Below are 27,044 nucleotides of genomic sequence, written 5' to 3'. Positions count from 1 at the left end.
CGGGCAGAACAAATGCTGATAGTTCACAGGAGACAGAGGAGGAATCAGGTATATCATGTGGCACTCAGAAGAGACAGCCTGGCATGAACTGGAGGATAAGGGGACCATGCACACAGAAGCCAACAATACATCCAGATCAAAATATCAACTCAAGGAAAGAGGAAAACCCTCCTAGGTTACAGAACTCTTGAAATAAAACCAAGTGAATGTATACAACTGTCTTTCCATCTTTGATGGAATCACAAGGGGCAGATGACATGGGAAGAGAGACCACCAAGATTGTTTACATCCAATACTGTTAAACAGAACCATACTCTACAACATCTGTTAGTACTGATGCAGGTAATGAACAAAGTGATTAGGATAATTTTATTTAGCAGATTCTTTTTACTCTCTCATATAATAAAAACAATCTTCAAGGATACTTGGGACCTCTCAAACCATGGCATTATTTTTGCTGTGACATGCTGGATGTTGTTGAGATGGAATCTATGAACATGTGGAATCAGGGGTAAGGTGTATTAGAGATGAAGCTTCTCTACAGGCATGATTTTAAGCATGCCCCTGTCATCTTCCTAGTTTTCCACTTTGGGATGATGAAGGACTTAGGAGAGCTAAAGAGCAAGGCATGTGGGAAGGGAAGGGTCTGGACTAATGCAGCAGACAGGGAGGTTTGTCTGGACCTTCCAATGACACCTAACTGTGACATAAATAGCCAGAACCGACAAGGCTCTAGAATGGAACCTGGTAACTTTCCAGCTGCCCAGGGCAGCAGAGAGCAGCCGAGGGCACTTACGGAGCGCTTGTCAGCCTCTGCTCCCTGCTGGCCCTGCAGACACGCGGTGAGCTTCTTGTGTGTGCTGTGCGACACTTGCTTTACCAGCTCCAGGCGCTTCTCCACCTGCAGACAGACAGGGATGAGGTCTTTCGAGAAGTCAGCATCCACAGAAGGAGTGATGGAGAGGGACTGGCCACAGCTTTCTGCTGTATCTGTCCCAGCAAAATTACCTACATAAGGGCAATCTTCCCCAGGTATCTTGGGGAGGAGTTCCAGGAGCCCCCATCCAGAATACTAAAGCCCCAGATGTATATAATAAGATACACATGGGCACATAGCCTCTACACATCCGTCTATATACTTTAAATCACTTCTACATTTCTTACAATACCGTACACAAGGTAAGTACTAGGCAAATAGCTGTTAAGACTTTTTGTTTAGGGAATAGTACAAGAAAAATGACTGAATGCTTTCACTATGGATGCATGTTTTTCCAACATTTTTGATCTACAGTTGATTGAATACATAGATCCACATATATTTGCAAATACAGACAGCCAGTGGTATTCAAAAGCATTGTCCTAAAACAACTGCAGCAGAAACAGCCCACAGATTGGCTTAACTGTAGGGATGAAGTCTCCCGGCCAAAAGCAAGTGACAACCTTACCTGAAGAAGGTCTTCACTCAGAACTTCAGTCTTTTCTGCCCTAAAGAGAAAAGTGAGAAACAAATCAGTAAAGTAAATTAGTAAACAAGAACTCAGTTGTCATAATTGTTCTCAATTCTCTTCTTTGTTCTCTTGTGAAAACTCAAAAAAAAACAGAAATTAGTTCCAGAAACTCCTAACAAGAGGATACACAGACAATTCTGTAATTTATTGGGCACAAGGTTGTCTGGACTTTCCTGTCACAGATTGAGATCTGGGTTAAGGAACACACACACACACACACACACACACACACACACACACACACACCTCTTTTGTTCTGAGACATAAATTTGTCAAGTAGCAGAATTAAGCAGCTTTCTATATCATGCTTTTCCTCATGTTTTCCACCAAAGACAGAAATCTGAGAAGGGATCAATTAACCCCATTCCCAAAACCAGGACAGTCGAGTCCTGACAACCAATGAAACCACCACCAAGGTCTAAGAACCACATATTAGGTCCTTGTTCAGAGATAGCCTCATGCCTATCATGTATAAAACTTTCGCAACTACTGTGAATGTAGCAAGAACAAATGAAACAATATGAACATAGAAGAATGACCTGTTTCTACATTTTAGTAATGAATACATGAATAATGAAATGATTGAAATATCTTTAGTAATTTAGGAATTCATCTATTAAAGTATATAAACAGCTCGCAGGCTGGACTACTACCACAAACTTTTGAAAGAAATGAGCAAAGATCTAAATAATGGAGAGACATACTATATCTGCAGAGTCCAAAAATCCACATGGTAAAGATAACAGTTTTCTCCAACTAGCCATAAGAGAAATACAATCTCAAATCTAAATTTCACCAGGAGCTTGGGATGGTAGTATGTGTTTATAATCCCAGACACTCAGGAAGTGGAGGGGGAGGGATGGTAGGTAGATTACATTCCAAGACTGGCCAGGCCAAAATAGTGTGAGGCCACATTTCAAAAACAAACTAAAAGCAAATGGGTTTAGGACTTGCCTAGGAAGTGTGAGATCTAGAGTACAAACCCCAACACCACAACAAAAAGTTTCAGTGAGATTTTCTATAGATATAAAGAAGCTGACTTCAAAAATGAAATCAAAGTGTAAAGATGGTAGAATGATTGAAACCATTTTTAAAAAGGAAAATGAAGTTGTGGGAGTCACAAGATCCCATTCTAAGATTTACTCTAAAATTAAATCAAGCAGGTATAGCACTGGCAAGAAGACAGAAACCTAGATTGATGGAACAAGAATGAATCATCTGAAACAAATCTAGACAAATAAGACCAAGGTTCTTTACGAGAAAAAAATATTAAGAAAATCCTTGATTTTTTTTTTCTTTTAAAAAGTGCCTATAAGTGACTCAGGAGACTAAGATCTGAGGATCACAGTTCAAATCCAGCCTGGTCAGGAAAGTCCATGAGACTCTTACCTTCAATTAACCACCATAAAACCAGAAGTGGCGCTGTGGCTCAAGTGGTAGAGCACTAGCCTTGAGCTGAAGACCTCAGGGACAGTGCCTAGACCCAGAGTTCAAGCCCCATGACCAACAAAAACGTTAAAAAAAAAAAAAAAAAAAAGCTAAGGGACAGCACCCAGGTCCTGAGTTCAAGTCCCAGCACTGATTTTTTTTTAAGTGCCTATAAGCTTTACTCTTAATGAAGCGTGTCAAAAATATTCTCCTTGTTCCTGCTATGTAGATGTTCTACCACTGGAGTCATACCTCCAGCTTCTAAAAGTATGTTCTTTATAATCAAGGCAAGACAAAAAAAATTATACTACACACCCACAGAGAGTTGTCATTGTCACTAGCATTGCATACATTTCCCAAAATGTATTTCATTTTAAAAAGTACATTCATAAGACACTAGAGAAAAAATTCTGTGCACGAACAAGTTAGCAGAATGCTGAATCTGATCTTGCCTATTAAGAGAATCCATTGCAACATTAAAGGTTTTCAGCAGTCCTGCAAATGATGATGTGGTCTGATTTGAGCTAAATTGCCATTTCCTAACCTACAATAATAGGAAAAACATTTCAGATGACCACCAATTAGTAGCTGTGGTATAGTCGAACACTGGTTGCTAAACACAACCTAGGAAATGGGGAGCTGAAGCAAATAATCACTATGGCGATATACTTACTCTGTTTTGTTTTTGTTTTGTTTTGTTTTATTGTCAGTCATGGGGCTGGAACTCAGGGCCTGGCTGCTGTCTTGGAGGTCTTCTGCTTAAGCCTAGTAGTATTCTACCATTTCTGGTTTTCTGATAGATAATTGAAGATAAGAGTCTCATGGCCTTTCCTGCCCAGGCTGGCTTTGAATGGTGATTCTCAGATCTCAGCCTTCAGAGTAGCTAGCATTACAGGCATGAGCAACCAGCACCTGGCTCATATTAACTCTGGAAATCTCCCTTGAGATGCCACCTAGAGGTTGTGTCCTCAGCACCAAAAACCCATTCATTAGTCCTGAGGGCCAAGTAATCAGGGCTCACAGCTATGACCGGAGAAGTCAGCCAAGGAAGCAAATGTTTATTTAATTTACAGTCAACCCACCTGAGCCACAGGCTTCATATGTGTAGCTTCAACCAAGGAAGATCCAAAAATACAGTAAGAAACTTAAAAGAGCAAAAGAAACTTCAAAACAAAAATTTCAAAGTCCTGCTTGTATGTGTATCATGCAACTCATTTGAGGCAGATAAAATCCCCTCAGTCATTCCTATCTCCCTGCCTTTAGTTTTGTGAAAACCAGCCCTCAACGCAAAAGCAAATAGTGCCCCCCAAAAGCAAGGTGAAAGTGAATGTGCCTAATTGAAATGATAAAGTAAAAATTTCTGATGCTTTGAAAAGCCACATGGTGGGTGGGCCTAGCTATGAATCGAGCACCTGTAGTAGAAAGCCATGTACCCAGAGTTTGTTCAGTTCTCCCTCAATGTGCTCTATGGGGAAGCACAGACCTGCAGACGCCAAGATTCTGCAGAAGTCAATCTTCTACATTTCACATTAACAAGTCCTCACCTGACACACCTGATGAAATGCCTGGATCCTCTGATGTTTATATTGCTAAGCTTCTGAGTACCTATGCCTGCCCGCCCCTTCCTACTTGTAGCTCCCTACTAGGTCTTGGGAGCTCAGCTATGGTTACCCCAGAACTTCCTCTGATCATCTTGCACCTGCCTCTAGTCACTCTGCAGCCTGGACAAGCTCCTTCTGGGGTCTTCTGTGCAGCTTTCTACCCAGTGCTCTCTGTGTTACTTTCCGGTGATGCAGCACTCCTGTGGGACATGTACGAGGACCTGGTTTGATGGGGTGTGTACAGTAAGATGCCCCACCTGGAAAGAGAGTCATCAAGGGCCTTACACATCCAGATCTTCACTCAATCAGCAGTCAGCATGAGGGCCACTGGAGGAAGCAATAGGGGTGGACAAGAGGGACAGGGTGCAAATGAGGAAAGGTATAGGCCAAAGCCATGCTTGGGGCTTCAGAGAGAAGAGCCAGGAGATACAAGTTCTTGTGCAAGTGTAGGACCAGTTGTTTTTGGTGCCAGTCCTGGGGCTTGAACTCAGGAGCACTATCCTTGCTCTTGCTCTTGCTCTTGCTCTTGCTCTCAAGGGTAGTGTTCTACCACTAAGCCAGAAATCCACTTCCAGCTTTTTGATGCTTAACTGGAGCTAAGAGTCTCATGGACTTCCTGCTGAGACTGGCTTCCAACTGTGATTCTCAGGATTACAGGTGTGAACCACCAGTTACCAGCTGTTCTTTTTTTTTTCTGTCCATTTCTTAATGATGAGTAAATCAAGCCCTGCTAATTTAAATCATGCCTGAGTATAGAATGCCACAGAAATGACCCAGGCAGTAATGGTAAAATCAATTATAATAAGAAATGTAAATCCAATTTTGGAACAAATGGACCAAAACTCTGGAGTTGGTGCAGCAGTGCCTGTTTCAAAGTCATGAGCTTCTTTTCCCAGTGAGGCTTTTGTTTCACACTGTGCATTTTGATGCCATGCATAATGATGAGGCATGACAATAGTGTGGGCATTTTAACACCATGCATGTGTGTGAACCTTGTCTATAGGGTGATTTTGATGCATGTGGCAGACCATAGGCAAGTGGGAACAAAGCTACACCCCATGCTCTGGAGCCATCACTGAATCAACAAACCCACATTTTGAAGGGCTTCTGGTTTTTCCTCATTATTCTGCCTCCTACTATAGACAGTACTGTGCCAGGTGCCCCTGAAACTTGGGGTGAACGTGACCTGGTCTTAGGCCATGCAACAGTGTGCTGCAGAGACAGCTGTCAGGCTCTCTTCTTTATATGTCAAGCTCAAAGATGATGGCATGAGTATAATAGGGAGGCCAGATCTGGCCAGTGCCATCATTAACTATGGAGGGACTTCAGGTTGACTCCAGCTCAGATAAGAGCAGAAGCCAACTCCATCTCCACTAAGCCCTCCCCCACCCTATTCAGGGAAGCTCCCCTTTACTATGTTAAGTTATGTAAATTGACTACCTGAGGCCTGGGAGCTTCAAGGGAACCTGTGTCCTCCTCCTTATTATGATAAGTTATGTAGAGGCCTGAGGCCTGGGAGCTTCAAGGGAACCTGCTTTGAGTAGGCCTATCCACCGGCATCATGTGAACCCTGCCAAATCCATGCGCCAATTCTAACTAGAATGATAGGTTAGTTCAAATAGATATTATGAGACAGACTGTAACTCTGTTGGCCACCTGCATGCGGCCTAGCATGCTCTGTAAGTGTAGTATCTTCATTGGTCACCTGCGTGTGACAAGTTTGTCTGTGATGTTTGCCTTATAACCAGGCTGGAAGGCTACACGGACACGGGGTCCCAGCTCCCGAGTCTGGGCTACACACGTGCGGGCGGCTCCAGCTCCCAAGTTTGGGCCCTGATCCTGCACACCTGGTCAGCAGTTTCAGCTCCCGAGTCTGGGCTGCGACCAAGGCCGGTCGGTTCCTTTTTTGTTCCCTTTTTACTTCCCCAATAAATCTGTCTTTTTGTCACCTTGTAGCTGGAGACTGTGTGGTGGACTCTTGGGGGAACCAGGAATCACCCTCCCTTGGGGGGGGACCCGTTTCATTGTAGCAAACTCCCACTCTACTTCAATGAGTACCAGTGAAAGACTAGGACAACTCCATCTTGAAACTGCAACCATCTTGTTGTTTGTGTTAAGCTAAGAATAACCCTGCACATACGTAAAACCCAGCAAATGACTTGTTTATGGTGAAACTAGCCAGAAATTGTACAGATTCCAGGAATGAAGTAGTTTGTGCGGATGTTTGTGCCGAAACCAACCGGCCATAAAGCCCATTTCCCAGATGGCCAAACCGGTTTGGGAACGTTGACTGCCCTGGAATGTCCATCAATCAATTTCAGAATCCCCTAGCCCCGAGCCAATCAGATTTGTCCTCGCACCCCAACCCTGCTTGCACCTGGTTTATGTAATTTTGTGGTTTTTCCCTTTAAATACCCATGTAAAACTTTGCTCAGGACCTTCCTCCTAACCTCCGCTGCGTCGGTGTGTAGGACGAGGTCCGGGCTGCAGCTCGCCTAATAAAGCCTTGCCTTGCTTTTGCATTTCGGAACGTCTGGCTCTCGGTGGTCTCTTGGTGGTCTTCTAGGGCTTGGGCATAACAGTTGGGGGCTCGTCCGGGATCCCCAAAGACCCCCGAGACCCCAGACCCCGAAGGTGAGAAACAGCGCTGTTAATTTGTCTTGTCCTGTCCTTTGTCTAGGTGTGTGGTTTTTTTTTTACTTTCATTTTCTCTTGAATACGGCCGTTCTGGTTTGTTTTATTTTTTTTTAGGGATTGTCAGAGCAGACGTGCTCATATGACAGCTCTGGAGGAATTGGGAGACGTCTCAGACCCTCCACCCTTGATGGGGGACCCCTGGAACCCCGCCTTGATACTTGTAGGGCACAAATCAGTCTGGTTTCTAGCCGGCACTGACTGGGAGAGTCTCCTCACCGAGGCTCAACCTGCCCACCTTGAACTTGGGTCCATTCCTTCTGCACCCTCGCAGGAGGTTGGGGGCCGACTTGGGAGATCTCCAACTTGTACTAGTAACTTGTAACTTGTCTTTTACTCAGGCCTGTGTGTTTGGTACCTTTTCTGTTGTTGTAATTGTTGTGTTTTTTGTAGCTGTCTGGATTGAACACCTGACCAGAGCTATAGGTAATGTACCATCTAGCCCCCTAGACTTGATCCTAGCCCACTGGAAGGACCCCCCAAGTCCTCCAGCCCAAGCCACCCTCAGGTGGCGGGGAGTGACCCCACCGCGCAGCGCTGTCTGTGCATTATTTGTGAGTCTGACAGTCTCTTTTGTGTCAAACCTGCATAACCTGTTTTGTTACCTTGTCCTGTGTTGGCGCCGAAATTAGTAGATTGTTTATGGCATATTAATTCCTTTATGTGTTTTTTATGTGGTCTGTGTGTAACTGTGTCTAACCTCCCTCCACACTGGCGGGAGAAATTCCTCCTAGGCATGGGGACTAAGCTAAGAAAGTGGCAAACAGACGACTTCCAGACGTGACTCCTTCTCTTTCTCTTTATGTCCCCAGCAGAATTTTCCTCCCTACCTTTTCTTAGCAGCGTTGCTTCTCCAGATTTGTCAAACTGCTTTTACTCTCGTCACTTTTGTATGTTTGTCTGGTTTATGTAAAATGCTCTGAGAAGTCTAAATGATGTGGTTAATTGGACTTTGATGTAAAAGAGAAAGTGAAATTGAAAGCAGAAGGGCCTAGGATGAGAGTGAGTATAGAGGAGACTAGGTCTGGTGGTAAATTAGAAAAGAAAGTAATAGTAAATCCAATTACATACTAAAAAAGATTATGTTGTAGAAAAAAAAATTGTCTGGTCTGGACTCTTCTTCCCTGTTTTTTGTATCTCCTGACTGTGACGGACGTAATGGGACAGATTCCCTCTACCCCCTTGGATTTATGTTTAGCTCATTTGAAAAATGTACAGGCGACAGCTCACAATCAGAGTGTGAGTGTCTGCAAAAAGAACTCTGGGTGACCCCCACCCAGCCTTCTTCAGCAGAAAATTATTTGGTGTGCTAAAATGTTTTGCTAAAATTATCAAGCCCTGGAAAATGAGGCTGGAGAATGCTAAAATCATTTGTTAAAAGCTTTGTCTTAAAATTTGGGTGTTGCAGGAGTAAGATTGGCAAAAATACCTCCTGCCACTGGAAAATGTACGGCCGATGTTTATTTTGTGCGCTTTAAGATCTTTTAAATGTGTGTGTGTGTGTGTGTGTGTGCATGTGTGAGTGTGAACATGTACAAGACTGTTAGCATGATGTAAAATTGAGTGAGTTTAAGTTTAAATTCAAATGGTTATTAAGTTTGGGCGTTACCAAATGCTTTAAAGGATTATTGCATTGTTTTAAAGAGGAACTGTAGTTAAAGAAAATGTTTCATTAATTAAAAAAAGAAATTAAGGTTAAGTGTCAGAAATTTTGATGTAAAGGTTTATCACTGTTAAAAAAAGAAAAAATTGCTTGGGTTTCTAGAAAAAAAAAAAATGGGCCTGTGTGCCTATCCACAGGAGTGAGGGGTGGTCTGGCAACAGTACAGCTTAGCCAGCCCACGTGGTGGCACAGGCCCTGGAGGGAATCCACGTGGTGGGACAGCCAAAAGGGGGTGTCCTTTCATAGTGGAAGAGAAGTGGGGCCGGCACCAAGACAGTTCATCAAGCTCTGAGGAGTAGGATGAAAGGATGAAAATAGGCTGTTTGGCAGGACAGGCCATGGAGGCCTCTCTTTTGACTCTTGTTTTCAGGTGAACTTTGGAAACCTGGTGGTAAAAATGAATGGTTTGGCTGGAATTTTTAAAAACTGCCCCTTGAGGTACTAAGAACTGAAAAAGTTTTTTAAATGGTTAAAAAGTATATTTATCTGATGTGATCTGATTCCTGTGCTATTTTTGCAATTTGGACGTATTGAAAAAGCAAAGATGCTGAGACTGGATTTCTTGTTTGTAATTCTGGTGAACAGTTAAAAGTACTTTTGTTATAATTGTTTTGGATATCAGTTTAATGATTCAGGTACTGAATTTTATGTGATGTAATAGTAAGACTCGTAACTATCTTAAGTTACACATAATGAGGCAAGTATAGAAGTAAACTCTCATTAACTCTGTGTATATAGGAAGAAATAGCAAAATGTGCTAACATTTCTCACTAATTTATTGGAAAGCTGAATGGATAAGTATTTCTAATTTTGTAATTGTAATTCTTGCATTAAGGAAAAATTGTCATTTGAGTCCAAAGGTCTTCATGCCATGTGGTAACTGGGACTAAAGAAAAAGAAAAAAAAAAAAAGAAAAAAAAAGGCTCTTTTAAAACGGGCAGCCCAAAGGCAAAGGGCAGTACCGGTTTCAGAATGCCTCTAAGCTTCAGAGTTTTTCCAACACAGATAAGAGCTAAAGTGTTAGTGTTAAGCAGAGGTTAGTAAAAGGCCTTGAAAATCAAGAATGCATTTCTAGATAAGAAATCTGGAAGTAAAATTGTCCTAAATGATTATTGCAAAGTGAAAAAAGGAGAATTATAGCTACCAAAATGTTTAATTGCCATTCCAGTTTCTCTGTAGTTTTTTTTGTAACCATTTCCAGCAGGCCCATAGAGAAGGACAGATGATCCCTACAAGTTTGTCAAGATCTAACACTGGCCCTTAATAAGCTCCAGGTAAGAGTATGCTTAAAAACTATTTCTGTGTGGACCACCTTGTTGCTTTTAATTGGAGTTAAGTGGCCTCTTGTAAGACTCATTGATCTGAAATCTGCTGTTCGAAGCCAGCCCGGGCAGAGAAAGGTCCCTGTGGGAGTCTTCGTGTCCAGCTGACCAGCAGAAGTGCTGGAAATAGTCATGAGTTGCTTTGAGGCTCAAAATGGTAGGGTGCTAGTCTTGAGCTGGAGAGCTGAGGGACAGCACTCAGGCCCTGAGTCCAAGTCCAGTGATGGACCAAGAGAAATGACAAAGGTGCATTTATACCAGCATGGAAAAGTTACTCCTGGGACAGAGTGATTGCGCATCCAGAGGCAGTAAGCCACTGCTTGGATGACAGAGAGCGTGTCAGATCCTAGAGTCACTCCTGTTTGGCCTTTCAAAAGTTAATCAGAGCCGGGAGGTCCTAGAAGAATAGTTCGTAAGCATGCCTTTTATTGCCCATGTCTATCTATTTTGTAACTGGACAGGAACTTGCCAGTCATCTGCGGTAGTGGGTAGTAAAGCCAAGTTTGTTAAATAGGGGATAGTTTGAAAATCCCAACCCCCTGCATCTACTCAAAGCCCTGACTGGCAGTGAGAATTTTAAGCTGATACATCTGTTCAGGAAAGAAAGTTTGTGGACCTGAGATTGTGTCCTTATTGAGATCTGTTAAAGGCCTGCAAAGGTAATGTAGGCATTTTTTTTGGTCATCAGAGATCAGTTCCCCAGCCAGTCAGGAAAAAGCTTTTACAAACTAGAATGTTAAAAGGCTACACTGTGGTAGCCCCAAAAGTCTGTATAGTTAAGTTAAAGTTAAATGTTGAATGTAATTTCCACTTTGGAGTAAAGCTCCTACTGGACATCTGACCCTGCAGCCCCTTGGTAAAGTAGACTAAGGTTATAGGTTCCTGGCTAGGTAAGGCCAACGCCCCTGAGTCAGCCTGAAGAAGTTACAGAAGATGGATGATCTTCGCCCATCAGCCCCCCTTTTAGGACCAAGGGACCAAAGTTGTTTTTGGGAAAATAAGACAGGATAAACTAGGGGCATGGAAAACAGAGGTAACAGTGTACAGAAACTGCACTTGTGAGAAATGGTTACAGGCCAAACCTTCTATGTTGGTTAAAAAACAAAACCCTAGCCTTATTGGAAATATTTGATTTAAACTTATTGCCCTGGCAAAATGACCCAAGGGCCATTGATTGCCTAAAGCTGTCTTGACATTCAGTGATGTGCCAGCCTACAAAAGCTAGTGTGCTTAAGAAGGAATCAGGAAAATACAAGGAAATTTGACTAAAGTTATGCCTTAGGTTAACTTAGGTTAAGCTATCAAGGACAGTCTGACAGTCATCTAAAAGAATCTACATCTTCACCCAGTGTAGCCCTATCTTTGTAAAACAAATGGGACTCTTATCACAAGCAGCTGATTTCTGCTGGAAAGTACTTTGGATCTGCTGAAACTAAAATTTCAGGGGGACATTCTTGAGTTGAGTGGAGTTAACTAACTCTATTAAGAAAATTGGATATTGTAAGAAATTTTCAAGCAGACTGGCCTGCTGCTAAATTCAAAGCATGTATGACAGGCTGGAGTGTCACTTCCAGGAAATGCCTGGAGTGGAAATATTAAAATGTGTCCAGATAAATTAGGGTGTGACCTCAGAAGAAAGGGAGGTAACTGCCATCAGGTATGCCAGGTACCCAGGTAACTGGACAGAGATTTAAACTGCTGGGGCATCTTCATGGAGACCTCCTGGGGGTGCATCTTACAGATGCCACCGGCCAACCTTAGGCACTTAGAGGCACTGGAAACTGGAAAAATCCACTCTAAAATAGTAACTCATGATAGTTGGCTCTGGTCTGGCTTTTTAGGAGCAGCAGTCCCCATCAGGCTGACCCTTGCCCCACCTTTGTTTTCCCCAACAGCCTGTGGGTAGAGTCACAGTAAATTGCCTTGATAAACCAGATTCTACAAACTAGAGGAAAAGAAAATGTAGACAGTAAAACTCCGGCAGCAAAGAAGCCCCAGAAACTGTAAAGAGGAAAGTTAGTATAGCAAGCCTTGGAGATTAAGAAAGGGATTTAAAAAGTCAAATGTCACAGAATGTTCCAGTAAGTCGCTGCTGGCATGAGGAAAGACAATCCCTAGAAAGTTTGAGTATGAAGCAAATGATATCAGTATGTCTTAAAATTAGAGCTTATGAGTAAAGTTGGTATGTAATCAAATTGGCTATAATATAAATAGGTAAATAGGGTCAGAATTAGGGCTTCACCGTGAAACTATCTGTACCTGCATCTGCAGGGATAAGGGACTTGTGTGATGTCATCTAAATGTTAACCAGAAAGATCTCATGTACCATTAACTGCTTGATTCCCTCGCTGAGATGGTTTTGTAGGTAAAGCCTGGATTTGCTCATGTGTAGCCTTAGGATCAGATTTGGGATCCCCTCCCATAATTCCTAACCTACAATCGAATTTTTTATGAGCCTTTATCCCCCCTCAGAGCCCTATAGCAGGTCCACCAAGCGATCTGGCCCAAGCTAAAAGGCCCTTTATGAGACTGGACCTCCTTCTGAGCCACACCCGCTACCAACTGAGTAAAGTGCCACCGACAAGGGAACCTGGAACCACGTTGGAAGGGTCCTTACATCCTGCTGCTGACAACTCCCACCACACTCAGGGTGGACAGAACTGCAACCTGGATTCTCTTTACCCACGCCATAAAAATGACTGGAGCCAGTGGACCCATTCACAGTGAGAGAGAACATTCTACCCCGGTGGCAGATTAGCCACAACAGAGGCCACGTACCAAAAGATGGACTTGGCTAACTTTACCTTGCTAGGCCTGCTATGTATGGTTGGTGCTTTGGTAGCTAGGGAGAGAACCTAGACTCCCATAAACCCTACCTATGGGTGGTCGGCAGCTTGGGGATGATAGAATAGTGGGCACCAGAATTGATATATCTTCCCCAGCCTCCAGCCCGAGCTACTGTAACTCCCCGGGCCACTGGAGTCATGAGATCATGGCCCCATTGTAGAAAAGGAAGAGGAAATTATTCCCCGTGGCTTACTACCTTAATATCTACTTTATTGGGACAAAAAAAAAAAAAGCATGTATATACCTCTTCCAGAGAGAGAGCAATTGGAATTTAGTTTACGGCCTGAAACACAGGATTGTGCTTCATGTCCATAAGTCCAGGGGGGAATGAAAGACTAGGACAACTCCATCTTGAAACTGCAACCATCTTGTTGTTTGTGTTAAGCTAAGAATAACCCTGCACATACGTAAAACCCAGCAAATGACTTGTTTATGGTGAAACTAGCCAGAAATTGTACAGATTCCAGGAATGAAGTAGTTTGTGCGGATGTTTGTGCCGAAACCAACCGGCCATAAAGCCCATTTCCCAGATGGCCAAACCGGTTTGGGAACGTTGACTGCCCTGGAATGTCCATCAATCAATTTCAGAATCCCCTAGCCCCGAGCCAATCAGATTTGTCCTCGCACCCCAACCCTGCTTGCACCTGGTTTATGTAATTTTGTGGTTTTTCCCTTTAAATACCCATGTAAAACTTTGCTCAGGACCTTCCTCCTAACCTCCGCTGCGTCGGTGTGTAGGACGAGGTCCGGGCTGCAGCTCGCCTAATAAAGCCTTGCCTTGCTTTTGCATTTCGGAACGTCTGGCTCTCGGTGGTCTCTTGGTGGTCTTCTAGGGCTTGGGCATAACACCAGCAGCCATCTTCTAACCATGAAGGACTGGCAAAAGTGTTGTAGAGGGTCTGGGTACTGGCCTAGTGGCAAGAGTGCTTGACTCGTATACATGAAGCCCTGGGTTTGATTCCCCAGAACCACATATATAGAAAACAGCCAGAAGTGGTGCTGTGGCTCAAGTGGCAGAGTGCTAGCCTTGAGCAAAGAGAAGCCAGGGACAGTGCCCAGGCCCTGAATCCAAGGCCCAGGATTGGCAAGAAAAAAAAAAAATTGTTGTAGAAATGCCACACCTGAAATCACTGGGTCATTGCTACAGCAATTTAAGCCTGCCAAAAAGCCCGAGGGGCGGGGGGGGGAGGGGTGCTGTGGCTCAAAGTAAAAGAGCCCATAGTTCCCAGAGGAAGTGGGTCCTAGATGGCCTGGTGGCTGGGAGAGTCCTGCCAGAAGGCTTGGAGCAGGAGGCCAGCCACCACAAACTCTGCTCAGCAGCAAACAATGGAGATAAAATCAGAAGCATTAAGTTACTGGGAGGAAAGCCACCTACTGGGAATCTGGGAAAACAGACTTTGGGGAGAAATAAGTGGTAGTGAAAAGGGCCTAAGTGACTCCATCTTAAAAATCTAAGCTTGCTCTCCCCTAAATCAGGAGGTTACACAGAAAGTGTGCATAAAACATTTTTTGAGAAAAACTGCTGAATCTTTCATATGGAGGATGTATTTGTTAGATATAAACAGAGATTGAAGTTTAACTTTAGGAATGCGGTTTAGCCCTCTGCTAACCAAGTTTTACTATAGCCCTCTGCTAACAAAGTTAACTATAGATAAGATTAGCCTATTTCCCTCTGCTTGCTTAGTGTGATGTATTGTTAATCAAACATGCCTGACTGTGTGGAAGTTTCCCCAGATTGCTTAAGAGTTGTTTGTTTCATGGTATAAAAAGACTGTTAGATTGTGACTCTGGACCTCTGATTATCATCAGCAGAGGTCCGAGCTACTCTGATTATCATCAGCAGAGGTCCGAGCTAGCTCGCAATAAATGCCTCTTTGCTGTTTATATCGGTCTTGGTCTCTGGTGTTCTTTTCGGGGGTCCTGAACGCGAGCATAACAGTAGTAACACTGGAATAACTGTGTTTTGAAAACAATTTGTCCCAGCAGGGCAAATTTAGGCACACAGAATGCCTAAAATAAAAAAAAAAATTAAAAAAAAAAAACCAAGCCAGGTGCCAGTGGCTCAGGCCCATGATCCTAGCTACTCAGAATTACAGGTGTGACCCATCAGCACCTAGCTTAGTAAACTACTAAGGTAGAGGCCAATACCTAGAAGAATCTAAAAGTTTTACTATGGGAGTGTAGCAGTGAACATAGAGACAAAATAAAATCATTCAGATGTAGAACATGATGTTATCTCCTCTTCTGAGAAAGTTCTTTGAGGATGTACTCCAGAAAAAATAAGCATAACAATTTAATCCAACAAAAAATGTCAGAACTAAACCCAAGTTCAGCAAAAAGAAATCACTGGGTGTCAGGCCTTTAGGAGGCTTAGGACACAGAAATTCCAAGTCCGAATTCAGCAGGCTCCAAGATAAAAGCACAAGTCAAAACAGCAGATGGGAAAAGTAAACCAAAAGACATGAAGGCAGATGATTTTATGATAGGAAAAACAAGATAGTCTACAAAATCCAAATCAAAGCCATGTATGATTGAATCGTTTGTAGAATGCAAGAAAACAGGATCCATTTGTCCTTGGCAATAGGAAAATTTTTCCTTTGTGTGGAAAAAAGTATTCTGACATTAGAACCATGGAGAATGAAACATAATTCCATTACTTAGGTCTTCAAGGGATGATACTTAAGGAACCACAGAAGGGCTTAGTTGACTTCTGAGTTCTAAGAATCAACCTATGAACAAAGCTTTTAAGACATACAGTGATGATTGCAGGACAGAACTAATGCAAATTTCATCCACCTTTAAAATGTAAGGGAAGGAGGAAAGAAAAAAGAGAGAAAGAAGGAATGGATAGATGGATGGATGAGGGAAGGAGGTACAGTTGACAAAAGAGGTACAGAAAAGGAGGGGGCAGAAGGGGTAAGAGAATTCCAGTCCTTAATATCTATACAGTCAAGAGAAAACCAGTCTATCCTTGCCAAGTATAGAAAGGTTTAAATGGAATAAAGAAGAGAGCACAACAATTTAAGAAATTGATATCGAAAGCTTCGACTGTGGTATAGGAGAATCTAAACCTTATCTCCCCAGCAGGAAGTAAAATGCATGTAAAAGTGTGTGCACGCATATGTGTATATGCCCGTGTGCATGTGTATAAAGTGGCAGGACAAACACATATGAGACGAGGAGATAAATCACCAGAGGAACTAAACCCAGAAACCATTAGAAATAACTGTCTCCAAGGGACAGAACTGGGAGTTGGATCAGGAAGTGAAGAAATCCTTGTATCATAAATTTTTCACTAGTGCTTGATTAAAAAAAAAACCAATGGGCTGGGAATATCGCCTAGTGGCAAGAGTGCTTGCCTCCTACACATGAAGCTCTCAGTTCGATTCCCCAGCACCACACATATGGAAAACAGCCAGAAGGGGCGCTGTGGCTCAGGTGGCAGAGTGCTAGCCTTGAGCAGGAAGAAGCCAGGGACAGTGCTCAGGCCCTGAGTCCAAGGCCCAGGACTGGCCAAACAACAACAACAACAACAACAATAACACCAAAACTGTGTCTCCTTTATTTGAAGCTTTTAAAAGGACAGTGCTCAAGATTGCAGAAGTATGGTAAACAGATGTGAGCGCTCACTACTTCCAGAAGTGCTACCTGGTACAGAAGTCTGCTCAGCAATAAGTATTAACACACACACACACACACACACACACACACACACACACATAAATTTCCCAGATGCCAATGGCTCACATCTGCAATCCCAGCTACTCAGGAGGCTGAAATCTAGAGGATCATGGTTTAAACCCAGTCAAGGCAGAAGTCTGGGAAGCTCCATCTCTGAAATAATCAGCAAAAAGCTCAGCTGGAGGGGTGGCTCAAGTGGTAGAGCACTAGCCAAGCAAATACAAGGCTCTGGGTTCAAACCCTAGTAATAAAAGAATAGTAATGGTAAAATGAATAATAACAGAACTGGAATATTTTACAGAGTACATGTGATAAATTCAGTGAGCCAAATTATAAATAACATAGCTTAATGTTGCTAAAATTAAACATATGCTACATTTGTAAAAGGAATTTTAAAAGTAGTATGTTTTGTCCTAGTTCCAAAATGGAAATATTCATGCTGTTCCTAAAATATATGAGCATTATTTTAAAACCTTTAATCTAATCCCTGACAATTTTGTCTGTCTGTCTACCTATCTATATATCTAACTGGGGTCCAAACTCAGGGCCTCATGCTCACTTGGCTTGCATGCTTACCTGGATATTCTACCTCTTGAGCCATGCCTCCAACCCTATTTTCTATTGGGTGAAGTACTGGGGATCAAATCTAAGCTTTATGCATGCTGAATGCACACTTTCCCACTGAGCAACATCCCCAGCCCAGCCTAGTGCACATCTATTTTAATAAGTAAATACATATAAATATGAAAAATATATTTACTAATGTTGAACTGTGCTCCCCTTCCTTTCAAATCTCTAACTGTGAGTACCTCAGAATATGGCTACATTAAGAGGCAGTTGACTGAAACTAGGCATTTTCTATAAGCTGATGATCAACCTTTGGAGCAGTAGCATCATGGAAAAAGTGCTCGGCACACTGACCACATTGTCCCTCTGTTCTTGGTACTGGCTCCTGTGTGTCACAGCCCCCAGTGTCACTCTGGCTGGTGGCCAAGTGGACAGCATATGGTGGGACCGTGTGGAAAATGTGACACAAAAGGGAGGGAACTAACCACAGTAGGATGGACAGGTTCCTGCAATCCTTCTTTTCTTGGACCAAGGTTGTCTGGGGTAGAGCTTCAGTGTTATTTTCTCAAATATGTGAGGATGGGCTCAAGGACTTGGCAAGGTCTTTTTTTTTTGGCCGAAGGCTCTGGGCACAGCTTTAAAAATAAACCTATGGTTAAGTCCAGTAGAAAGTGGCTTGTAAATATAGGTCTCCAGGGCGCAAGTCTGTGACACTGAAAATAGCAAACCACCCTTGTGAGCAATTCCTGTATGAGTTGCAAATTGTACCTCAGGCAGCTGGCCTGGCTTCCAGTGAGCAGGACTATGAGGACAATTCACCATGGGAGAGAGGACAAAGACCTCAAACAGTGACTGACTCCTTGCTCAGCTGCTGTCCCTATCATTTCTACCAATGCCATAACCACGGGGGACTGCTCCCAGGACACTCACCTTGCCAAAATCTACAAAGGATCAAGTGTCACATAGAAAATGGCACAGTGTTGACAAAGACACTTGTCACATCTTTCTGTCTAGTTTAAGTCATCTCTTATATCACGTATGACCCCTAGTACAAGGTAAGCACTACATGAAGTTGCTATACTGTGTTGTTTAGGGGACAATGACAAGAAAAACAAAATATTCAGGAAAGACAGGTTTGTGGGGGTTTTCCCTGATATGTTATTCATTGTTGGTATTTGCATCTTTGGATTCCAAGGCTGACATTCCCAGATTCCCACTGGGAGAAGGCCCTGGGGGCAACACTTACTTACAACATTAATGCTAGTGTTTGGGTCCCCTTTTTTGGTGTTGCTTCTTTAGGCACTGTGCTGTCAGTTAGTTTCTTCTTACAAGGAAGATAAAAAGGAAACATTCCAGATGTCCTGTTCTTTCTCAAATCTCCAAGCCACACTGTTATAGGGAACAGACTATGCAACCCCCAAATATGCCACTATGGCATCATGATTGAGCTAATCACTGGCAAATGAGAAACAAAAGATAGTAAAGAGAAAACCTTCTCTAAGCTCCCCAGATCTGACCACCTGCAGAAAGTCCTGAGAAACAAGGAAGGGCGTGGTCATGAAGACAAAGCCAGCACTGAAGTGATCTCAAGACCAGCCTCAGTAAGACAGCACTGATATTCCATTCCATTCCCCACATAGTTACACACACACACACACACACACACACACACACACACACACACACACACACACTTTGTTGGCAATGGAAGCCAAGAACCCCCTTTTTCTTCAGCTTTTCACTTCTTGACATTTTTACTGTTCTTTGTTAACGCATTTTACAAGCATCTAACCATTCCTTTTCCTTTGAGTATCTCACATAGTTGTCTTGCATGTATGCATTCTGTATGGCTAATCAATTCTGCTTTTCTCTTATTAATCTAGCTTTGATCCATTTAATTCCCAGTGCCCCAGCTGGGGAACCTAAGATGGCAAGGAAGACAGAGTTTTATTTATTTTTTTCCTTTACTTCACTAGGAAAGCTTGTTGGCAGATAGGAAGCCACAAATGAAGTCTGGCAGCCCATGAAGTCTGGCTGATGTTGTAGGATACCAGGTCAAGTGTGATGGGGGTGCTTTAGGCTGGAAGTGTTAGGGTTTACAGGGACAAAGCAAGTTTGCCAATCCAAAGCTTGGGGTGAAAAACAATTATCAGAGTAGATGATGATAAGCTGTCTTAGGTGTTACATTCTGATAGCTGATGCTGACCTAGTGGTGGGGTGATTATCCACAGGAAAACCTAGGCTCAATTCAGAAAGGCAGTTTCCACCATTAGAGTCATAATTACACTGTCCTTCTCTACTCATGACTCAGTGCCAGATAATTCTGGCCCCAATATCCACCTGCAGCACTTCCTTACCCTTTTCTCTCTGAAATGCTTAGAATGTTTATTTTCCCAGTGATCCTCTCCATCTCCCAACACTTGTCTGTTTATCTTTTAGTTTCCTGGCATGTCCATTGGACTTGTCATTTTATCAACTGTTTTCTAAAATGATATCACATAAATAGCAAACTTAAGGGCCTTCCATGTCCCTAAGAAGCAATGAGTTATATGAGTAACAAGAGGTCATATCAAGTAAGTAATAGAACTCCAAGGCTTTTGTGTATTGTTAAATCTGCAAACATATGGTTACTGGGCTGGTAACTGGTGGCTCATGCTTGTGATCCTAGCTACTCAGGAGGCTTGAGATCTAAGGATCCCAATTTGAAGTCAACTGAGGCAGACAAATCTGAGAGACTCTTACCTCTAGCTAACTAGCACAATGCTGGAAGTGGAAGTGAGGCTCAAGTGGCAGAGTGCCAACCTTGAGCAAAAGAGCTAAGGGAGAACATCCTGGCCATGAGTTCAGGTTCAGTTCAAGACCCAACTAAAGAAATATTTATTGGGCTTGATGAAGACTTCTTTTTGTCTGTGTTCAGGGCAGATTCTGGGACATCCTCGATCACATGGTTCCCCGAGACCAACAATCATTTTGTCTCTAGTCAACAGACATTGTTCTATCGCTTTCTAGAATTTTACAAAGAAATATCTATTTACCTAGTTTGCAATACTCCTTAACACTGCCTGACTTTTCAACACAAAACTGTTCCACTTTAAAAAAAAATATGACTCTTCAACTTGGCCCATCCTCCCCTCTGAGTACACTTGTTATTCGTGTTTACTCTTGAGTATGCCATTGTTTCTTGTCTTTTATCCTCTACCTGTCTTTGCTCTGTGGAATAGAGAATTTGTCCCCCTGATCTTCAAGAGTAAAAGCTTGGGAGGGGGACAGTAGATGGTGGAAGATGGAACTTCTAGGCTGGGGTTGATGGAGTCAAGTGAAACTCTCGAAAACTATTGGTCAGGTACTATTTATGAACAGGAACTTGGACTTTCAACTCTGTCCAATTTGAATCTCTGTGGTCAACAGAATAAACAGCTCCTTTAGGAGAGTGATCACCTTGGGATTTTAGGACGAAAACACTCAGGCCTCTCAGTTCACACCAGTGGTCAAACACATCCTGAGCCCAGCATTGTTCCTCACTTCCGAATACTTCCCAGGTAAAAGCCTGGCTACAGACACAATAATTATAGCGGTACTCTAGTCCCATGGGCCCTGCACTTCCTAACAGGGTGAAGTGGAATTCCATGTCCTTGAACCTGGGAGGGCCCTGCGACTGCCACATCAGATAATGTCCCAGCTACTATAAGAAAGTCCAAGCCACAGAGAAGCCACATGTGGGTATTTGGCTAGGAGCTCCACCAGAGGTGCCAGTTGATGGTCCACTGTATGTAAACCATCGTATCCCTTGATGGCTTGACATATATGGACTGCTGTCTCTGAACTCTGAACCAAGTACAGATTGAGAAGTAAAATACATACACTTGGTATTTTTAAGCCACTAGTCTTACAGTGTTTTGTTATATATTAGATAACTGAAATACATTTGCCATGCTATTACAGAGAAGTGAGGGACCTGTTCACAGACTGACTTCTCCCCAGTCCTCTAGAATTGAAGTTATATATGTCAATGTGGAATTTCCCTAAGTCTCAAGGATCTCTCCCCCATCTTAGGAGCTGCATTACAAAGATTCTGGAACCATTTACCTCTTTGGTATTGAGTTGACTGTCAGTAAGGGATAAAATAGGAAGAAGTTAGTATAATAAAATGAATGACTTTATTTCATTTAAAAAAAACACTCAGTGAAAAAAAGACATGCTAAATGTTATGTCAGTTCTCAGGCTGAAACTCAAAAATTATCATGAGTTATCTTAAGGATGACACTAGCTTTGAAAAATTTTAGGAGGATGCACACTTTTTGTGAATTCCCTGAAGTAGATCACGGAATCTGAGACATGTATAGTAGGCCTGGGCTGCTTCCTAGGGACTCATTCTCCAGTGCAGCTGCTGAGCTCAAAGGGTCTCAGTTCTGATGCCTCTGCAGTAAGAAAATGAGTGCTATTACTGTTAAAGGTTCCTGCCAAGGCCACTCCTCAGAAGTTTAATATTATCCATGTGTAGACATCTAGAAAATAATATGCACTAAGCCCCAACATTTCAAGGGAGTTGGTAAGAACTTGAGATGTTAACAAAGGAGAGACTTCTCACCTCTCAAAAAAATGTGCCACCACAAAATAGCCTAGGAGGAATCCATTCAGATGTTTTTGATATGCTGTGAGGCATAAGTAAGAGCCCTATTTATACCTCACCTATTTATACTTCTGAAGGATGAATATATGACTATGGTAGCCACAAATACATTGGCTCAATAAATGGGAAAGTCTGAGGTCAGGCAGGCCGCCTTGGTCCTAAGAACATGATTGGGACAAAATGGTGGCTCCCTCAATGTCCATAACTGCTTTGCCTGTGGTGTGTCCCATTCTTCAGTATGAAGCCCATCTGCTCAGAAATATCAGTATGAGGGGTTTTCCTCCAAAATTCCAGCCCCAGAACAGGATCTCACTGGATGTGAAAGGCAAAATTATGTCCCCTCCAAAGACATTCCATCCTAACCTCTGGAAACTGTAAATGTGAGTCCTTTCATAGCAAAAGGGACTTCAGATGTTGGAAAGAGCTGAAGAAAAGGGAAGAATTGTAGACTCTTCAGGTGACTCTAGTGTCATCCAAGGGTCCTCAACAGTGGGAAAACAGGTGGATTTGCAGAGGGATATAATCATAGAGGCAGAGGTAGAACAAACACCCTTGCATTCTGCATGCCTTCTAACTGCTACAAACAGTAGTGGGTGATGTTGTAGAAGAGGAGCGCAGCTAGCACTCTACCAGAATGACAGGCCTGTGCAGCTCAGGAAGTTCAGAGAGCAATCTTCAGGACTCAGTGCCAACCAAAATATGAGCAATGCAGCAGTTTAGGGATGACTGGTAAGATAGTAAAATGGCTTTCTGCTTCCAAGATGATTTGATCAAATATGCCTTCACACCAAGCAGGGAAGAACATATCTCTTTTAGAATATCATCTAGGGCTGAGGTTTATGAATGCATCTGTTTCAGAGGCCGGGTCTTAAGTCATGAGCTGGGTTGGTTCCTCTGAAGGTCAAGGGAAAAGCTCTGGTAGATTCAGGCACTTCTTAATCCACAGAAAAATGTTTCCCATTGTCTTTCACACCAGCCTCACTTACTGCAGGAGAGTCTGAGTCCAAAAGTTCCCTTTCCATAAAGACAGAGACAGCAACACATGATGAAGATGCACCCAATGACTTTATCATGACTTTGTGACAAGCAAATAATATTTCCAGGTACAGTCATATTCACATATGCTGGGGGTTAGGATTTACACATCTTTTGAGGGGACACCCTTCAGGCTCCAGTGGCACTCTACCCCTCAGTGTTTTTCAGTTCTGCTCACATGCTCCACCCTTGTTATAGATTTTAAAGATAAATAGAAAAATGTCAATACTGTTGTGGGCTTAAAAAATGGAAAAGGGACCTGAGGGTAGGGGGGAATTTCTGTAATTCAGCCTGATATTGAATTAATAGGTATCTTTTGGGATGGAGGTATAGCTCAGTGATACAGAGAGCTTCCCTAACAGGTACAATACCTGGGTTCTATCCCCCAAATGGCAAGTACACAAACAAAAAATCTTAAGTTAATTAAGAAGTGAAAAGTATCTTTGCACACTTCAGGATCCCAGTCAATCCAACACCCAAATCTGGTAAACTATCAGAGGGCTCTCTTTGTGTCTGCGGAGATAGTGACTCGGGGATCTCAGGGTCCCATTAGAACTAACAGAAGGCATAGCAGGTAAAAGAAGGCAGTAAGGTATGACCAAGGTATACAAGGTTCCCATATTTGGATGACAGGATATTTCTAAAGAATAGCCTTGATTAGAACTTCCATTCACAGGACTTCTGTGCCCATACACTGTGGGATAATACATAGCCAAAGGCTTACTACAACTTGGCATAGCACTTTACTCCTGTTCTCCCTTCCAGGCTGGAGTAAATTCCGCCATCTCAGAATAAACCTTGGGGAGAACCTGCTGGGTCCCTCCCTCAGGCATATCAGTGGCAGCATTAATGGTAATCACAGATCTAACAGTAGCTGTGAATGCGTTGTCTGTTAAATAATACAGGTCCCTAAAAGGAAGTGTTGTCTCAAAACTGACATAATCTATAGAAACCCATGGTGGTAATCTGCTGACTAAATCCACAAGTCCCCTCTGGAACAGAGCAGGCTATGTACGGATCAACAGCATGAACAACTGAAACAATTCAGACTGTTGGCAGATGGGTGTCCTTTTATAGGAAACACGAGCCACAAGTCATTTCCTAGAAAAGTCAGCTTGCTTCAAGCCACCACAGAATGTCCTTAACCAGGACAACTACACTGGAAATATCCTTTTCTGCACAAGAATATAAATTCATCCAGAGAGAAAAACCAATGAAGGAACATGCATTCAAGAGCAGACATTTGTGATACTGAGAGACAGTTACCACAATGAGAATCTATTGCATTCTATTTGGTGCATGGCCAAATGTGCTGCATGCCACAATTGCCTATGGATCACAGTGTCCTGATTGGCTGAGAGACAGCTGGCCTTGGGTATTGGCTGGAAGGAACACTACAAGATGAGGCATTCACTCCACTGCCACATGTGCCTCACTCTCTGGGCTGCTTTTTGACTTCCTAACTTTCTAGGTACAATCATCCATCCCTTTCCTTGGAGGATACTCCTTCATTGTGGATGCCAAAATCACTTCTATGAGATGATTTAGTATTTGCATATGACCAATGTCCCTCCTCCTGTATACTTCACTTAATTATCCCTAAATTACTTATTGTAAAAATACAGTGCTGATGCTAGGCAAACAGTTGAATACTACACTTTGGGGGGAAAAATGCCAGAAAAGAAAAGTGTCTTCATGTTTAGGACATCTTTTCCTCTCCCTACTATTTTTGATCCACAGTTGGTTGAATCAATTGATGGATTAGGAGGGTTAGAAAAGCCAACTATATTCACAAGTAATATTTCATCTGTCTTGAGTTGCATATTCTCCAAATCGTCCTTAGCCAGTCTTCAGTTAGTGAATCTAAGGGGTCCACTTAGGGTCAAAACCAGGTAGGGCTTACTAGAAGGATACATGCTCTTTTTCTTCTGTAATGAAGTTCTTGCATCCTACACACGAGACTTCTGGTGGTCTGAGTGTGTTTCTTGCCCCCTCAGAGAATCATAATTCGAATGTCACTCTTCGGTGGCCTGCAGACTTGATCCTGTTAAACTGTCTCACAAGGTGGGCCTGATCAGGAGCATCTAAACCTGTCTTCTTTGCTGATGAACAAACCAGCCTGAGGAGCACAGGAAGAAATTGCCGAGACTAGGAAAAAGAGACCTGTCTGCAGGATCAAACAATTATTGTCACCTGGCTATTGAAGCTCAAAGGGACAAAGTTAAAAAAGAAGAACTTGAATGAAGAAAAGAATACTACTTAGAGTTCTAATTGTATATCATCTTTTTTTTTTTTTTTGGCCAGTCCTGGGCCTTGGACTCAGGGCCTGAGCACTGTCCCTGGGTTCTTCCCTCTCAAGGCTAGCACTCTGCCACTTGAGCCACAGCGCCGCTTCTGGCCGTTTTCTGTATATGTGGTGCTGGGGAATCGAACCTAGGGCCTCGTGTATCCGAGGCAGGCACTCTTGCCACTAGGCTATATCCCCAGCCCATGTATATCATCTTAAGAACACCAATCACATAAGTCTCTCACATAAGTGCAACAAGAAAGCATGATTATGGGCACTGTTCTCATCAGTAAAACCACCTAGCCCATACTTTACTGCAGCATTAAAACTCCATATTTCCTGGGGGTCAGGGATGTATTGATAGGGAAATCTAGGTCTGAGCAAGCTGACATAACCTCCTTGGGGTCATTGAGCTTATACAGGCAGATCAGGAACCTCTGACAAGAAAGGTTACTTCCACAACAACCTTGTAAAAGTCTATCCCAAGTCCCTACCTAACAATTTTTTTGAGTGTGTGCAGTACTGGTGCTTGAGCTCAGGGCCTAAGTGCTATCCCTTAGTTTTTCTCATTCAAGGACTAGCACACTACCACTTGGGCCACACATCCAGTAGTTTTTGCTAGTTAATTACAGGAAGAGTCTCAAGGACTCCCCTGCCTTGACTGACTCAAACCTCAATCCCCAGATCTCAGGCTCCTGGGTAGTTAGGGTTATGGGTGTGAGCCACTGGTGGCATCAAGCACACATAAGGACTTTTATTTGTGGAATATAGTGAATATGGGTATGTAAAAATAAACTTCATCTACTTCACAACTGGCCCAAGCCAACTCTCTCTCTCTCTCTCTCTCTCTCTCTCTCTCTCTCTCTCTCGTTTAAGAGAAAATAGCAGAAAGTCACTGCCCTCAGCAACCTGTGGGATGTAAAGTTCAGCAAGAGGGCTCACGTGCCAAGCCCATGGACTTGAGTTTTATCTGACTTCAAATTCACCAGATGCAGCTATTCCATAGCCATTGTGGTAAGAAACTGGCATCCCTGCCATGTTGTATCCCTGCTCTCAGAGGTGAAGGGACAGAAGGCTGCACACTTTGATAGATTAACTCAGGGATTTAAATCACAAGAGACAGGCCTGTAAGGGTAGTAGTTTTAATGGTCTGCCTTTAAAGAGACAGATCCAGGAAAAGATAATAGGAAAAGATAGGAGGACATAGGGCATATGACCCCCTCAGTCTGATCTCCTGGTGCAGGCTCATTTCCTTTACAGGGAGTGTGGCTGATGCGATTGGGGGCTCTGCATATTTAGGGAGGCCTCCTGCTCCATCCTTACAGGAAATGCAGTTGGAATTTTGTTTTTTGTTTTGTTTTTGGCAGTGCTGAAATTTGAACATAGGGCCTTTTGCTGGCTAAGCAGATGCTTTAGCACTTGGGCTACACTCCTATCCCTTTTTGCTTTAGCTTATTTTTCAGATCAGGTTGGTGTTGCTTGAGGGCAGGCCCTAAGTATAATTCTCCTACATGACTGGAATTGCAGTGTGCCAGTGAGCTTAAGGTCCATTTTGTTTTCTGGTGGCTTTTTCTGTTTGTTTTTCTTTTTGTCTTATTTGCTTTTTTTTTTTTTTTCCAGTCCTTGAACTCCAGGCCTAAACACTGTCCTTGGCTTCTTTTTGCTCAAGGCTAGCACTCTACCACTTGAGCCACAGTGCCACTTCTAGCTTTTTCTGTATATGTGGTGCTGAAGAATCGAACCCAAGGCTTCATGTATGGCAGGCAAACACTCTTGCCATT

General features: G+C 42.9%; 1 protein-coding gene across 4 annotated transcripts in view; it reads right to left on the bottom strand.

Annotated features, from left to right (window-relative positions):
* The window catches only part of Arhgap44 (Rho GTPase activating protein 44), a 197,939-nt gene that overhangs the window by 94,617 nt on the left and 76,278 nt on the right, over positions 1-27,044 (bottom strand). For 3 of the 4 annotated variants that reach the window (XM_048366672.1, XM_048366674.1, XM_048366673.1), the window contains exons 2-3: positions 1,446-1,485; positions 797-901 (exon numbers count right to left, since the gene is read on the bottom strand). In XM_048366672.1, coding sequence (XP_048222629.1) covers positions 797-901; positions 1,446-1,485 — 145 coding nt within the window. Of the gene's footprint in view, positions 1-796; positions 902-1,445; positions 1,486-21,604; positions 21,626-27,044 lie in introns of those variants that run through there. The other variant, XM_048366675.1, reaches the window with a different exon arrangement.

The sequence above is a fragment of the Perognathus longimembris genome, chromosome 17, assembly GCF_023159225.1.
Source record: "Perognathus longimembris pacificus isolate PPM17 chromosome 17, ASM2315922v1, whole genome shotgun sequence".
Lineage (NCBI taxonomy): Eukaryota > Metazoa > Chordata > Mammalia > Rodentia > Heteromyidae > Perognathus > Perognathus longimembris.
The sequence above is the reverse complement of the archived record's forward strand: the minus strand, read 5'-3'. Positions and strand labels throughout refer to the sequence as shown.